At 55.6% G+C, this 12,790-nt stretch overlaps 8 protein-coding genes across 8 annotated transcripts; 3 read left to right on the top strand and 5 right to left on the bottom strand.

Annotated features, from left to right (window-relative positions):
• Positions 1-755: 755 nt before the first annotated feature.
• On the top strand, positions 756-1,935 carry OGAPODRAFT_77089 (uncharacterized protein; the record flags this gene model as incomplete). Its single annotated transcript, XM_018356269.1, has 1 exon — positions 756-1,935. The coding sequence occupies exon 1, from the start codon at positions 838-840 to the stop codon at positions 1,933-1,935; it is 1,098 nt and encodes a 365-aa protein (XP_018209785.1). The 5' UTR covers positions 756-837.
• Positions 1,936-2,019: 84 nt separating this feature from the next.
• OGAPODRAFT_16791 (uncharacterized protein) lies at positions 2,020-4,326 on the top strand. Its single transcript, XM_018354673.1, has one exon. It carries the CDS (start codon positions 2,337-2,339, stop codon positions 3,489-3,491), a length of 1,155 nt encoding a protein of 384 aa, XP_018209786.1. The 5' UTR covers positions 2,020-2,336; the 3' UTR covers positions 3,492-4,326.
• On the bottom strand, positions 2,020-4,351 carry OGAPODRAFT_94689 (uncharacterized protein; the record flags this gene model as incomplete). The annotated part of the gene is made up of 2 exons (XM_018357601.1): positions 2,020-3,535; positions 3,567-4,351. The coding sequence occupies 2 exons, from the start codon at positions 4,349-4,351 to the stop codon at positions 3,520-3,522; spliced, it is 801 nt and encodes a 266-aa protein (XP_018209787.1). The 3' UTR covers positions 2,020-3,519.
• Positions 4,352-4,382: 31 nt separating this feature from the next.
• OGAPODRAFT_101292 (uncharacterized protein) lies at positions 4,383-7,151 on the bottom strand (the record flags this gene model as incomplete). The annotated part of the gene is made up of 1 exon (XM_018353031.1): positions 4,383-7,151. One exon carries the CDS (start codon positions 7,149-7,151, stop codon positions 5,241-5,243), a length of 1,911 nt encoding a protein of 636 aa, XP_018209788.1. The 3' UTR covers positions 4,383-5,240.
• OGAPODRAFT_13669 (uncharacterized protein) lies at positions 4,412-5,182 on the top strand (the record flags this gene model as incomplete). The annotated part of the gene is made up of 1 exon (XM_018353379.1): positions 4,412-5,182. The coding sequence occupies one exon, from the start codon at positions 4,412-4,414 to the stop codon at positions 5,180-5,182; it is 771 nt and encodes a 256-aa protein (XP_018209789.1).
• A 44-nt stretch (positions 7,152-7,195) lies between the features above and the next one.
• OGAPODRAFT_16793 (uncharacterized protein) lies at positions 7,196-9,510 on the bottom strand. Its single transcript, XM_018354674.1, has one exon. The coding sequence runs from the start codon at positions 9,491-9,493 to the stop codon at positions 7,274-7,276; it is 2,220 nt and encodes a 739-aa protein (XP_018209790.1). The 5' UTR covers positions 9,494-9,510; the 3' UTR covers positions 7,196-7,273.
• A 97-nt stretch (positions 9,511-9,607) lies between these two features.
• OGAPODRAFT_101293 (uncharacterized protein) lies at positions 9,608-10,824 on the bottom strand (the record flags this gene model as incomplete). The annotated part of the gene is made up of 1 exon (XM_018353032.1): positions 9,608-10,824. The coding sequence occupies one exon, from the start codon at positions 10,822-10,824 to the stop codon at positions 9,622-9,624; it is 1,203 nt and encodes a 400-aa protein (XP_018209791.1). The 3' UTR covers positions 9,608-9,621.
• A 29-nt stretch (positions 10,825-10,853) lies between these two features.
• OGAPODRAFT_16794 (uncharacterized protein) lies at positions 10,854-12,705 on the bottom strand. The gene has a single exon (XM_018354675.1). The coding sequence runs from the start codon at positions 12,674-12,676 to the stop codon at positions 10,877-10,879; it is 1,800 nt and encodes a 599-aa protein (XP_018209792.1). The 5' UTR covers positions 12,677-12,705; the 3' UTR covers positions 10,854-10,876.
• Between the last annotated feature and the right edge of the window lie 85 nt (positions 12,706-12,790).

Genomic DNA, 12,790 nt, shown 5'->3' on the forward strand with positions numbered 1-12,790 from the left:
CAGTACGGCCAATTGTTCTCAACAAAATAGAGGCGATAAGTGCATTGCATTTTTTTCCGGTCAGTCTGAGACTGTAAAAAATGGTATTGTCAGATTTTGGCTGGCGAAGGGGCCATTCGGGCGCCAGGCTTGGTGGGCGGCAGCAGATCAGAACAGGGAATCATGCAACCAATGAAATCGAGCCGTGTACACATACTGAGGACAAGATGCCAGAGATTACTGGCATCACATACATTGTGATGGGCAAACCTTGCTATTGATGCAGTTTTCACCCGCAAAATTAGGAGAATGCCATTATAGGTAATCTGATGAAATTCCATTTAATGTTAATATTTTAGACGGCTTACTCCGCATATTCTAGGTCGTAGTACTGAGGATCGACAGATCGGGATCGGGTGGGCAAAATGCTTGGTAAATTGTATCAAGCGGCTTCTAAAATTAATTTCCGCTCTCCAGTGGTGGACTCTGCCTCAATGAGGAAGTCGTGCTAATTTGCCAGCCAACCAGAATAAATTAAGGTTGACGAAATGGCCGAAACCGACATTTGGGAATTGTAGTTTTTTGATGCATTTCCGGTAACCCAAAAACCATGGACAATGAATAGGCCACATCTATTCAAACCATGCTACGGTACGACCATCCCAAAAAGAAATTACCTGTAGGCCACCTATATATATAAAGCACTCCTCTTCCCCTTGATCTTTGAACTTACCTGGACTTTGCTTCTCACACATACCTTATGGACACTCAATTCTAAATCATACAACTGCATCACCAAACCTCAATTGCATCTATTTATTAGCATCTTTACGCATCCGCTCTTTTGAAGCATCGTTCATGACATCCCGTCTTGCCGCTGGCCACCGTTTGGAAATTAGGTCCCACGATTACCTTGTACAGGAATACAGAAATGACATCCACAGCCATTTCATCCATCTAGACTACCTCTTCAGGCAGAGGCCGAGCCCGCTGCCTCTCCAGCCCCAGTTGCAGCCCAATAGGTTCGCTCTGCTCAACTCCATCTTCGACGTAGTGGAGAAGCTCTCCTGGTCCTACGCCACGTTTTCTCTCGCCGTGACCGTGCTCGACAGATACCTGTCCAAGGCTCTGGTGCTGGAAAAAAACTACAAGCTTGTCGGCTACTGCTGTCTTTGGATCGCGTTCAAGTTCAATGAGAACAAGCCCAAGGGCAAGCTTGTTAACGCGCTCATCAAACGGGCAGGCTACGACCTTGACAGGAAAGGTGATTTTCTCAGGCTCGAGATGGACATCTTGTCGGCGCTCAAATGGGACTTGTCCATGCCGTCGGCCGACTACTTTGTCAACTTCTACACAAACAACTCGCAGCCCAACCTGAAAGAGAGAACGGAGGGAGCTATTTTTCTGTGCGAGCTCGCACACTTCGACAGAAACCTATTCTATTCGTATTCTCCTAGTTCTATCGCGGCAGCATCAATTATGCTGACCAATGCTGCTCTCACCGGTGCCACCGATAAGCTGGACGACCTGCAGCACAGTCTGCTGCACCAAGTGCTGGCAGTGCCGTCCTCCGTGAGAGCCAAATACTTCAATTCTGGCAGCCGGATCATCCCCCACCTAACAGGCCTGGCCACCCAGGTCCTCCACAAGGCTAGAGGTTTGGACACGCAATACGTGAGCTACTCCCCGCACCACGCGTCTCCCGTCCAGGAGCTGGTGCTTTATCCAAACCTGCCTATCTCACCAATAGCATCCCCAATCCACCAGCACCACCGCCATTCTCATGCTCGGTCGCAGTCTCTCACGGCGCTGCGGTCGCTGCACATCGACACTGCCTGTCTCCCCACGCCCGGCATGACGCCGGTTTCGTCTGCCGCGGGCGCCAGCCAAGTTACTCCGGTCGCAGTGCCGCTGGACCTGGACGAGCGTAGCACTAAGAGAAGGCGCTACCTGTAGTCCACGTCCACGTGACTTTTTTTAGACTCCTTTAATCTACATTACTGATTGTGGTAATCGCCATTTATGTGATGGCTATCTTGCGTTTTGAGTTAGTTAGTAGGTGGCTTTTTTTCCGGCATTAGTTAAGCTTCACTCACATGAAAAAGAGAGCCAATTTTTTGGCCATGTAGTGCTGCTGCATCTGCACTGCTTGCGTCGCACTGCGTCCTATAAAGCCCAATTCCACTTTCCTCGCGTGCGACAGGGCTTCGCGCCATGTGCCAGCGGTGAATCTCCAATTTGCTTGGCCCCTGTGCAGGGAGTGGTTTCCGCTCCTGAAAGATTTAGGGTGACACACCTCGCACCCGACACCGACGGTGCCCGCGCGACGTGAAAAATTCACCACCGCCAATCCTGCCATGGCAATCAAAGCTCTCACCAGGCCCCTATTTGGCCGTCCCGGCAACAACCTATCCAGTGGCATCGTCGGGCTTGCCAACGTGGGAAAATCCACCTTTTTCCAGGCCATCACCAGGAGCAAGCTGGGAAACCCTGCAAATTACCCGTTCGCGACCATAAAACCCGAGGAAGCTATCGTAACCGTGCATTCTCCCAAACTGGACAGGCTTGCAGAACTCTACCTTTCCCAGAAGAGTATCCCCTCGGTGCTGAGGATCTACGACATTGCGGGCCTTATCAAGGGCGCCTCTGACAATAAAGGACTCGGAAATGCTTTTCTGTCCGATATACGAGCCGTGGACGGCATCTTCCAGGTGGTTCGCGGGTTCCGAGACGACGAGATCACCCACGTAGAGGGCGACGTCGACCCTGCACGAGACCTCACCATCGTCCAGGACGAGCTTCTCCTGAAAGATATGGAGTTTATAGAGAATTCGCTCGACCGCATAGCAAAGCAGCTGAAAAACAAACGAAACCGGCCAGCAGACGAAGTGGCCCGCTGGGAGGCCCATCAGCAGACACTGGCCATTGCGTACGACCATCTGATGGAAGGCCGACGCATTTTGGACAAGCCGGACTGGACTGATGACCAGATCGAGGCGCTCAATAGCTACTCGTTGCTGACCGCCAAACCAACTGTTTTTTTGCTCAATAGCAGCAAAAATGACTATTTGCGCGGCGAAAACGAGTTTCTGCCACATGTGCAGGACTGGGTGCGCCACAACGCGCCCGAGTCACCTGTGATTTTGTTTTCAGCCGAATACGAAACAGAGGCCGTGGAATCGGGCGGTCCTTCTGCTATTCCCCTAATTGTGGAACAGATGCGCCAGGCGTTGCATCTCATCAGCTTTTACACGTGCGGCCCCATAGAGGCCCGGCAGTGGACCGTACGCAGAGGAACGCTATGTCCGCAAGCGGCAGGAGTGATCCACTCAGATTTCGAGCGCACTTTCATCAATGCAGAGGTAATCAAGTACCGCGACGTGGAGCAGCTGCCGGCCCCGCTTAACGAGAAGTTGCTGCGCTCGTCGGGCAAGATCGCTCGCGTGGGCAAGAACTATGTCGTGGAGGATGGCGACATCATGCGCATCAACGCGGCTGCCGCAAAACGATAATTGCTGTATATACACTACACCATGTCTCTTAGCGAATTGTAGTGCTCTCCGAGCCCGAAAACGTGCTGGTAGTACACGAGCTTGAGCTCCGGCTGCTGGCCGTTCTCGTTCACGCGCAGAGGCGCCCGCCCACTCATCATCACGCTGATCGGACAGTCGAACTCTCTAGCGAGAGCCAGGATCTCGAGATCACCCCCCCACATGCTGGTGGATTCCAGCTTGTCGGTATACTCCTCCACGTTGCGCACCTCCATCTTTTCCTCGTCAAACAGAAACGGCGCAAACGTGTCCGGGTCATTTCGTATCTGGTTGGCTGCACGCGTGCGCAGTTCCTGGACCGTCATGGTGATGTTGTGTCGCTGTTGCAGCTGGTCAGCAATTGACGCAAATAGACAATGTCCGTCGGGCGTGATGTTATGCTGCACTAGTCTGGCCGCAGTGCACAAATCGGCAATGTTCTTGAGCTCCAGATCTTTCAAATTTGGCTGTGCATTGGCTTCGTTCTCGGCCTCTTGCTGCAACTTTTTGAATTCGGCCTCTCTCTTGGCTAGCCGTTCTTTTTGTCTATTGCGCTTTTTCTTAGGCTCTGTCTTCACTGCTGGCTCTTTTTCTGCGGACGTTTCTGAGTCCAGATTCATCTGAGCCAGCAGCTGCTCGGGTGTGATCTCCTCTGCCTCCTGGGCCTCTCCAGTCAGCTCCCGTAACTCTCGTTCGTGTCTGTCCTTTAGATCCTGTTCCATCTGTTCAATCCGTCGCAGGACCTCCTTGCGCGTTGACTTGGTCGCCTGCTTGCGCATTCCCGTCGTGGCGGCCACCAGATCGCGCGTCTCTTTTTTGTGTCTGGCTAGCAGCTCATCCATTAAAAAGAATGAAAATTAAAAAAAAATAATTAATAAGTTAATATTTATCAATTACACTTAATGGGCTGGTTTTGGGCAGACTCAATACAGAAATCGGTTTCCCCGTCTGCTACGGGAGCAGCAAAATGTCCGGTGGACCACACGAAACTCGCCGCATGTCCTGTGGTGCACAGCGACGGAGCAGAGACCCTGGACATCAACCCGCTTAACAACATGCCGTACGTGCTCCCTACCGACAAGGTTCCAGGCCAGAAGATCGACCTGCCGACCGAGAGAACGCTGTCGTCGATTCCACGGGGAGATGTGCCGGACCAGGGCGTGTGGGAGTATCCATCTCCGCAGCAGATGTTCAATGCCATGATCCGCAAGGGCAAGGGAGACGTGCCGGAAGACGCTGTGGAAAGCATGGTGAACATCCACAATTTCCTGAACGAAGGTGCGTGGAGCGAGATTCTTAAGTGGGAGAAACCCCACACAGAGCAGACGAAGCAGGAGCCCCGGCTGCTGAAGTTCACGGGCCGGCCGCACGACTTGACTCCTCGTGCGCGGTTTTACCAGATCATGGGCAAGCTGTTCCCAGATAAGTACGCAACGGAGCCGCCATTTGACAGACACGACTGGACGGTGCTGCGTGGGGACGGCCATGGCGGCTGGCGGCAAGTGCGGTATGTGATCGATTACTATGGAGGTCCTGAGGATGAGGACGGCATGCCTACGTTTTTCCTTGACGTGAGACCTGCACTTGACTCTTTTTCCAGTGCCCGCGACAGATTCGAATTTTGGCTGCAGCAAACCAAGCCTACGTGGGATAAGGCCATGGGCAGAGACTAAATTATGGTAATATATTAAATTCATGTAGTGCAGTATTTACTCTGGTCCCTCCCCCAGCCTAGGTCATCTGGTACTTCGGCCCGTCGCCGCCTTCTGGCACAGTCCAGTCAATGTCCTGCGTGGGGACCTTGATGTCGCAGGTCTTGCAATGGATGCAGTTCTGCGAGTTGATCTGGAAAATCACACCTTCGGGCGACTTTTCGTCGGGCAGGTACTCGTAAACGCCCGCCGGGCAAAACCTCTGCTCGATGCCCTGGTATTTCGGGTACGCCTTGGACGTGTGCTTCGCCATGTCCTGATCGGGCACGCGCAGATGGCATTGCTCGTTCTCCTGGTGGTACGTGCCCGTGCGCGAGACCGACGTGAGGATGTCAAACGAGATCTCACCGTCAGGCTTTGGGTACTCGATCTTGGCATACTTGCCCGCGTCCTCCACAAGCTCGGCGTCCGTGTGCTTGTGCGTCAGCGTGAAGGGCTCCCGGCCGCGTGTGATCATCGCAATCAGCCCCGACATGCACATCCCCCCCCACATACCGAGTTTCGAGCCAAAAGAAGGCCGGATGTTGCGCACCTCGTACAGCTCCTCGCGCACCCATGACCGGTCGTACGCGACCTGGTACTGCTCCAGATCTAGCGCGTCCCACTCGGGCAGCACCTCGCCTTCTTCCACGTCGCCCTGCTGACGTTTCAGCGCCACCACCGCATCGTACATGCTTTCTGCCGCCATCATGCCCGACTTCATTGCTGTGTGCGAGCCTTTGATCTTCGGCACGTTCATGAACCCGGCGCTCGCCCCCACCAAAACGCCGCCGGGGAAGTGCAGCTTCGGCACAGATTGGTAGCCACCCTCGTTCAGCGCACGGGCGCCGTACGAGATGCACTTGCCGCCCTCCAACACCTTTCTATAAAACGGATGGTGCTTCATTTTCTGGAACTCCTGGTACGGCGAGATCCACGGATTTCTATAGTCCAGCCCCACAACCAGCCCCACAGTCACCAGGCCGTCGCCAAAATGGTACTGGAATCCACCCCCGTACGTGTCCTTGTCCAGCGGGTATCCCAGCGTGTGTGCAACGTAGCCCTTCTTAAAATTCTCCGGCTTCACCTCCCACACCTCCTTGATACCCAGGCCGTACGTTTGCGGGCTGCAACCGGCGCGCAGTCCAAACTTCTTGATGGCCTGTTTCGACAGCGAGCCGTGGCACCCTTCGGCCAGCACCGTCATACGCGCGTGGAACTCCATGCCGCGCTCAAACGAGTCCGACGGCGTGCCGTTTTTCGAGATGCCCATGTCCTTGGTGGCCACGCCTTTCACGTGACCTTTGCTATCGTACACCAACTCGCTCACGGCCGTGTTGGAATATATCTCGACGCCGACGGCCTCTGCCTGCTCGGCAAGGTACTTGACGACCTCCGACAGCGACGCAATGTAGTTCCTGTTCTTGTTGACCATCTGCGGCGGCTCGGGCAGCGGCACGGCAGACCCGTTCTTGAACAGCAACTTCATGTGGTCTTCTGTCACAAGACTCACCAGCTCCGGCGGCAGAGGGATTCCTGCGCCGTCTGCGTCGTAGTACTCGCTCTCCGGGAACAGCTCGCGCAAGGCCCGGGGTTCGAGGATCGCCCCAGACAAAATATGAGATCCGACGTCAGGGGCCTTTTCGAGCACCACCACCCGCAAATCCCCGTCCTGGTCAAGCTGCTTGAGCCTGATGGCCGTGGCCAGTCCTGCTGGGCCGCATCCCACTATGCACACGTCCACAGTGTCGACGGCCCGTTCTTCGGTGAGCATTTCTTGGAGCTCAGGGTCCATCTCGTCGAACCGAATTTCGAGCGAGCTCCGAAGCGGCGCCGAGGTTTGGAGCTGGCGCCGAGGAATTCTAACACTCTGGCGCGCAAAAATCCCACCCACAGTCCGCACAGCGTGTCTCCGGCACAGCGGCCTCACACGCGCAAGCCTTAGCAGCATGAAAATAAAATAGTTTTTTTTTATATTATTTATTTAATATTTTTCAATGACTAAAATCTCATCCAATCATAGTCGCCGCGGATATAATCTACACCGTTCTGGAATAGCCGACGATATATTTGCTACACGCCTGCCCGTTGCACGGCGATGTTGAGGATCCGCTCCTCCTCGTCCTCGATCTCGTCCAGCATCTCCTTGGCCATCTGCCAGTCGGCCTGGCTCTGGAACCGCACATACTCGCCGTCCTCGTCTCTGTAGCGGAACGTTGAGTTGTCGGCGGCAAAGGTGCGGTCGCCGTCTGCGGACGACCCGAACGAGTAGTTCAGTTTGTACACGAGTGTATCGACGAGCTCGGCAAACGCCACGTTGGCGTTCACCGACAGGTGCACCGCAGACGTGTTGTAGGTCAGCTTGATGTGCACTTTTGGCGGCTGAGACAGCGACAAGGCCGCAAACGCAGGGGTCAGCGGCACCATGCGGTCGCTGCTCGTCACGGGCGACGACACCGACCGTAGTTTCTTGTCGGTGCCCGGGTGCGGCGTCGTGGTGGCCGTGGAGGAGCTGACGGTGCGCGGTTTCGGGTAGAAGTACGACGAGTGGTCGGACGACGTGGACGACGAGCGTGTCTGCGCGGACACGCGGTTCGAGAGCTCCTCGGACTGCGACGGCGAGCTCGAGCGCCGGGCAAAGTAGTCGTCTTCGCTGGACAGCCGTCTGATGGCGGCCTCCCATTGTGCGAGCTGCTCCTCAAGCCGGAACCGGATCACGCAGCCGCCGGTATCGCGGCTGCCGCGCCATCTGAGCGTGAGAAAATGGCCTGTGCTGCCAAAATGTTTCGAGCTGTCGGACGGCGTGCATCTGTAGATTTTGTTGATGTAGACGATCCCGCTGAGCGAGAGTGGCGGGTTCTGCGTCGCGGGCACCGAGCTGGCCTTGAGTTTCTGCGCGAGCCGGCTCTTGTGGCCGGCCTCCTTGAAAAAAAACACCAGTTTCTCGAAGAGGTAGCAGTGCACCTCTTTTTCCGACGAGTGGCCGTCCGTAAGCAGGTCCTTGACAGTGACCTGGTTCGCATACAGCAGCTCGCCCGCGTTGGCAAGCGAGTAGCCCTTCCAGTCGACGACGCGGTCGTGCAGCTCCTTGGTGAGCTGGATGTTTTCTGACTTCCTCTGCGACTCGTTGATCTTGTTGGCGACCTCTTTGGAGCTGAGCAGAGCGAGATGCAGCTCCGAGTAGTTCGGCCACGACGGATCCGTGAGACGGAGCAGCTCCTGCAGCAGCAACGGGTACTTGCACAGACGCTGGACAGGCTTGATCAGGAAGCTCTGCAGCTCGTAGGGGCTGTTGATGAGCGACGAGGAGCGCTGTAAATTCGCAGCCTCGCGGTTCACAAAGTCGACCGCCGTGGTCTGGTACAGCGACCAGGGCTCGTAGATGCGGAAGCCCTGTGCGCCCGGGTGCAAGAACACCGAGCCGATGCGCTGGTACTTGCCCGGCACCGCCGCGTTGCACTCAAGCCCCACCAGAAACCGCCGCTGGAAGTCCACAATCTCGGGCAAGTTGGGGAACAGCAGGTTGATGTTCTCGCTCGAAATAAGCTCCGCTCGGATCAGCTCTGCGCGGAACTGGTGCAAGATTTCCAGGTCCTGCACGTACTTGCGCTCGCTCTCGACAATCTCGCGCACCACGCGCGACCGCGCGTCGTCCACGTGCACCTGGTCCGGCACGTCTGGGGCGTCGAACTTGGGCTCGAAGTCGAGCACCAGATTCACCGCCGCAATCACCTGCAAGAGGTGGTTCGTGTCGTCCGAAAACACGCTCGTAATGGAAAACAGCTCGTCGTCGCGGATATTCAGATGCTGCTTGCACGCACTCAGAAATTTGTACACACTCATTTTGCAAACCTTGATGTCGTCCGATAGCACCAATTCGATCTTGTTTTCCGGGCTCAGAGTGTTGAAAATCAGACACAGCGGCGCGCCCTGCTGGAACAGCTTGAGCAGCGGCGTGACCGGGTCGTGACTGGTTTGCGCGGGGAGAATGCCTGCACTGAACGTGAACAGGGTGCTGTCCCAGTAGCTGAGCAGCGAGTCCGACGAGCGGGCGTCAGAGCCTGAGCGGCGCTGGCTGCTGCGGCTGCTGAGAGCGTACGCCTGTTGCTCGGCGCAGTCCTCGGCCGCAGAGTACGCTAGCTCGAGATAGGGAGTCATTCCCGGCACCTTGGACAGCCTCTCGAGAAGACGCAGGGCGACGTAGTAGAGCGAGTCTTTGTGGGCGGCGCGTTTGTTCATGATGAGCGACTGCGACGCAATGGGGCCCGACGGTGTGCGCGACGCCGAGGGCATCGACGTTGCGGAGCTCGTGCGGGTGGGAAGAGACATGGTGGAATTCGACGCGACGAATTTATTTGAAAATATTTTACAGAAAGATCTCAGATTAGGTAAAAAAAAAAAAAGGTCGTCTTGTTCCTTTTCTACGTATCTTTCTTGTCCTTGAGCATACGATTGGCCGCCCAGATGGTGCGGTCCAGCAGCGTGAACACCGTCAGAACGCCCGAAATCGCCGCACACGCCCCCAACGCAAAGGCACTCCAGGTCTTGTTGTACTGCTCGCGGTTGATGATCTTGAGCGGGCTGATCTCAAAGTGAAAAAACACACCCGGCAGCCCGCCCTGCGCATGAATCGTGTTCGGGTGGTCTTCGTCGCGGCCGCCCCGGAACGGCCGGTCGTGCTGCGTCGCAGAAAACTGGTTCGTCTCCACCTTGCGCCCGTCCAGGAACTCGTACCGCGTGTTGACCACCTTGAGGAAGTACGAGTGCACGTGGTACTTGTGGCCGTCTCCGTGGGTCGTCGCATCCAGCGGGTGCGTCGTCTTGTAGTCGGCGACGCTGTGGTCGTCCAAACCGAACGAGAAATGGTTGATTGTGTGGTCAAAGTTGAACTTGTTAGAGTGCATGTCGTACAGCGACAGGTCGTGCACGTGTTTTTCGTTGAAATTCATCGAGCTGCCCGGCGCAAAGTGCAGGTTGCCCCCGATCCGCGCAATCTCGGCAGTCCCGCGCACACGGCACCCTTCGTCCAGTCGCGCGTTGAGCCTGTCCACGTAGCCCTCTCTTTCGCACTGCTCGATGTCCTTGCCGTCGTAGAATTTCCACGCATTGCGCGCATACGCCTGCTTGACCGACTCGCACGAGTTGCAGCACACTTTCTGGTCCTGCGGCAGCTCGTCGTTGCGCGACTGGTCGGCCGCGCCGTAGCACGAGCCGCAGTAGCTCGGGTCCGCCGACGTGAGCGCAAACTCCTGGTTCACACGCATGTTCTCTTGCCCGATCTCGTTGCCCTCTTTGTCCAAGCGGATCTTGCTGAACCCAGACGACAACAGGTCCAATTGCATGTCTCCCGACTGGTCCATGATGTCCAGCGTGAGCAGGTCGCACGGCATGTTCGGGAAGCTGATGTCGAGGTTGATCTCGAGCTTCTTGTTGCGGTCGCGGTCCACCACCAGCTCGGGCCGGGTCACGATGCGCGAGTAGTCCAAGTACTCGTTGATCAGCAGGAGCAGCGTCGTGAAAATGCACACAAGCGTCAGGATCCCACCCGACGTCGTCTTGATGCGCGCGTCGTCGACGGTCTTGGAAAAGGCGTCAAAGCGCAAAATGCTTGGTCCACGGCCCATAACAGAAAAAATGCTGAAAAATTAATTGAAAAAATAATCTATTTACTTCCACCTATCTTCTCATCATGTTGGCCAGGTTCTGGAACATGGCGCCCATGTCAGCCTGTTGGCCGCCCTGCTGCTGCATCTGCTGCATGGCGGTCATCATCTGCGCAAGCATGGCGTTCTGGTCCACGCCCGGCTGCCCCATGTTGGGCATCCCCCCCATGTTAGGCATGCCCATGTTGGGCATTCCCGCAGGCATTCCGTTGGGCATTCCCATGTTGATCGGGATGTTGCCCGGGTTCGACATCATAGGGTATCCAGCAGGAGGCGAGTTCTGGAAACCAGCAGGCGGACTGGCCCCGACAATCGGCATGCCGTCGGACTTGGGTCCGTTCTGAGTAGAATTTGTAGGCATTTTTTTGGAAATCGACTTTGACGACACGCCAGACCCCACCTCGATGTCCGGCTCCTCAATGAACAGCCCTGACTGCAGCGGCATGCCGCCCGTTCCTCCCCACTCGGCAGTGACGATCCATTTCTTGTCCGCGTCGGTCAGCCTGCTGATCGGAATCGTGCTCACGCCCGCCTGATAGTCGCAGCAGTCTCTTGGTCCGAAGCCAACTCCCCATCGGGCACGCAGTCCGGACGGATGGTGGCTCACGGAGAACGCCTGGATGACCGACTCGGCCTCCTGTCTCGAGTACACCTTGACAAAGGCGTGTTTTCTCTCGCTGTTCAGAATGACGCTCTGAACCTCTGCATACGGCCTCAGCTGCTGCGTCAGCGTCCTCTCGTCCATGGAGTGCGGCACACCGCCAATGAAAATGGTCCGCGAGTAGACCTTGATGTAGCCCTGTGGAATGGACGGGTCGATGAACGGCTTGCGCTCGCGGTAATGAGGAGTCCCCGGAATATTACGCTCGTGGTCGCCGACAGGCTTGGATTCTCTCTTTGGCGAGCGGGACCGCTGTCTTCTTCCGAGCGGGTTCGAGTCTCTTTCTCTATAGTTTTGTCTGTTTTGATTGGCAGAGACTGGCGGTTGCGGAGGAAGGCCGTACTGCTGCTGTTGCTGGTAATTAGGCTGTGCTCCAGAAATCTTGTTCATGCTCTGCAGCAGCTGGAAAATGGCATTTGGATCGGAATTGGAAGGCGCCGAGCCGGATGGAGCAGCAGCGGTTCCGTTGGAAACAGGCTGCGCAGCAGGAGGAGGCGGGGGAGAAACCATCTTGGCCGAGCCGGAGCCGGAAGCAGGAGAAGGGGTCTTCTTTGCGAGGTTGGCCAGAGCTTGCAGCACAGAGGTCGGGTCTTTAGACGACGACGACGACGAAGAGGCCGAGGGAGCAGGTGGCTCGACAGTTGGTTCGACAGCAAACTTGACCCTTTTCTTAGGAGGAGTGCCTGGAGGAGTGGTGGTACGAAAATACTTATCTTTGATGGATGAAATTATTTTCTTGTCAAAAGTGTCTCCCTTGTCCCAGATTTCTACGAGCTTACCGATCTTCTCTCTGATATCGTCGTTGGAAACGGGCACAGCGTCATCTACCAGGTTCTCGATCAACGACTGGATCTTGTACACGGCAGAGTTGGCTGTTCCTTCTGGAGAAGACTCGGTAATATCTGTAGTATCTGACTTGGAGATCTGGTCGATCAGGCCTCTCACAATCGCGTCGACAACGTACAGGGCTCCCAACTTGTGTGTGGCAGGCGTGGCTTTACAACACGAATACAGCTTAGACACAAGTTTGGACTCTTCGGACACGTTGTTGAGGAATATTTCTTTTAGTTTCTTGATTCTCGACCCAGACACTCCTGGAGCTTTTAGTCCCGGTAACTCTTTTAATATCGTTTCAAATTCTTCGACAGACATAGGTACAAATACAAATTACTCTTAGGAAGAACAACAGTACAATCCCAAACAGAAAAATTTGCCCCTCTGGAACACGTTTTAACCTGTGGTCGAGTGTGTGGCGCACGACCATTT

Source organism: Ogataea polymorpha, assembly GCF_001664045.1.
Source record: "Ogataea polymorpha strain NCYC 495 leu1.1 chromosome Unknown OGAPOscaffold_5, whole genome shotgun sequence".
NCBI lineage: Eukaryota > Fungi > Ascomycota > Pichiomycetes > Pichiales > Pichiaceae > Ogataea > Ogataea polymorpha.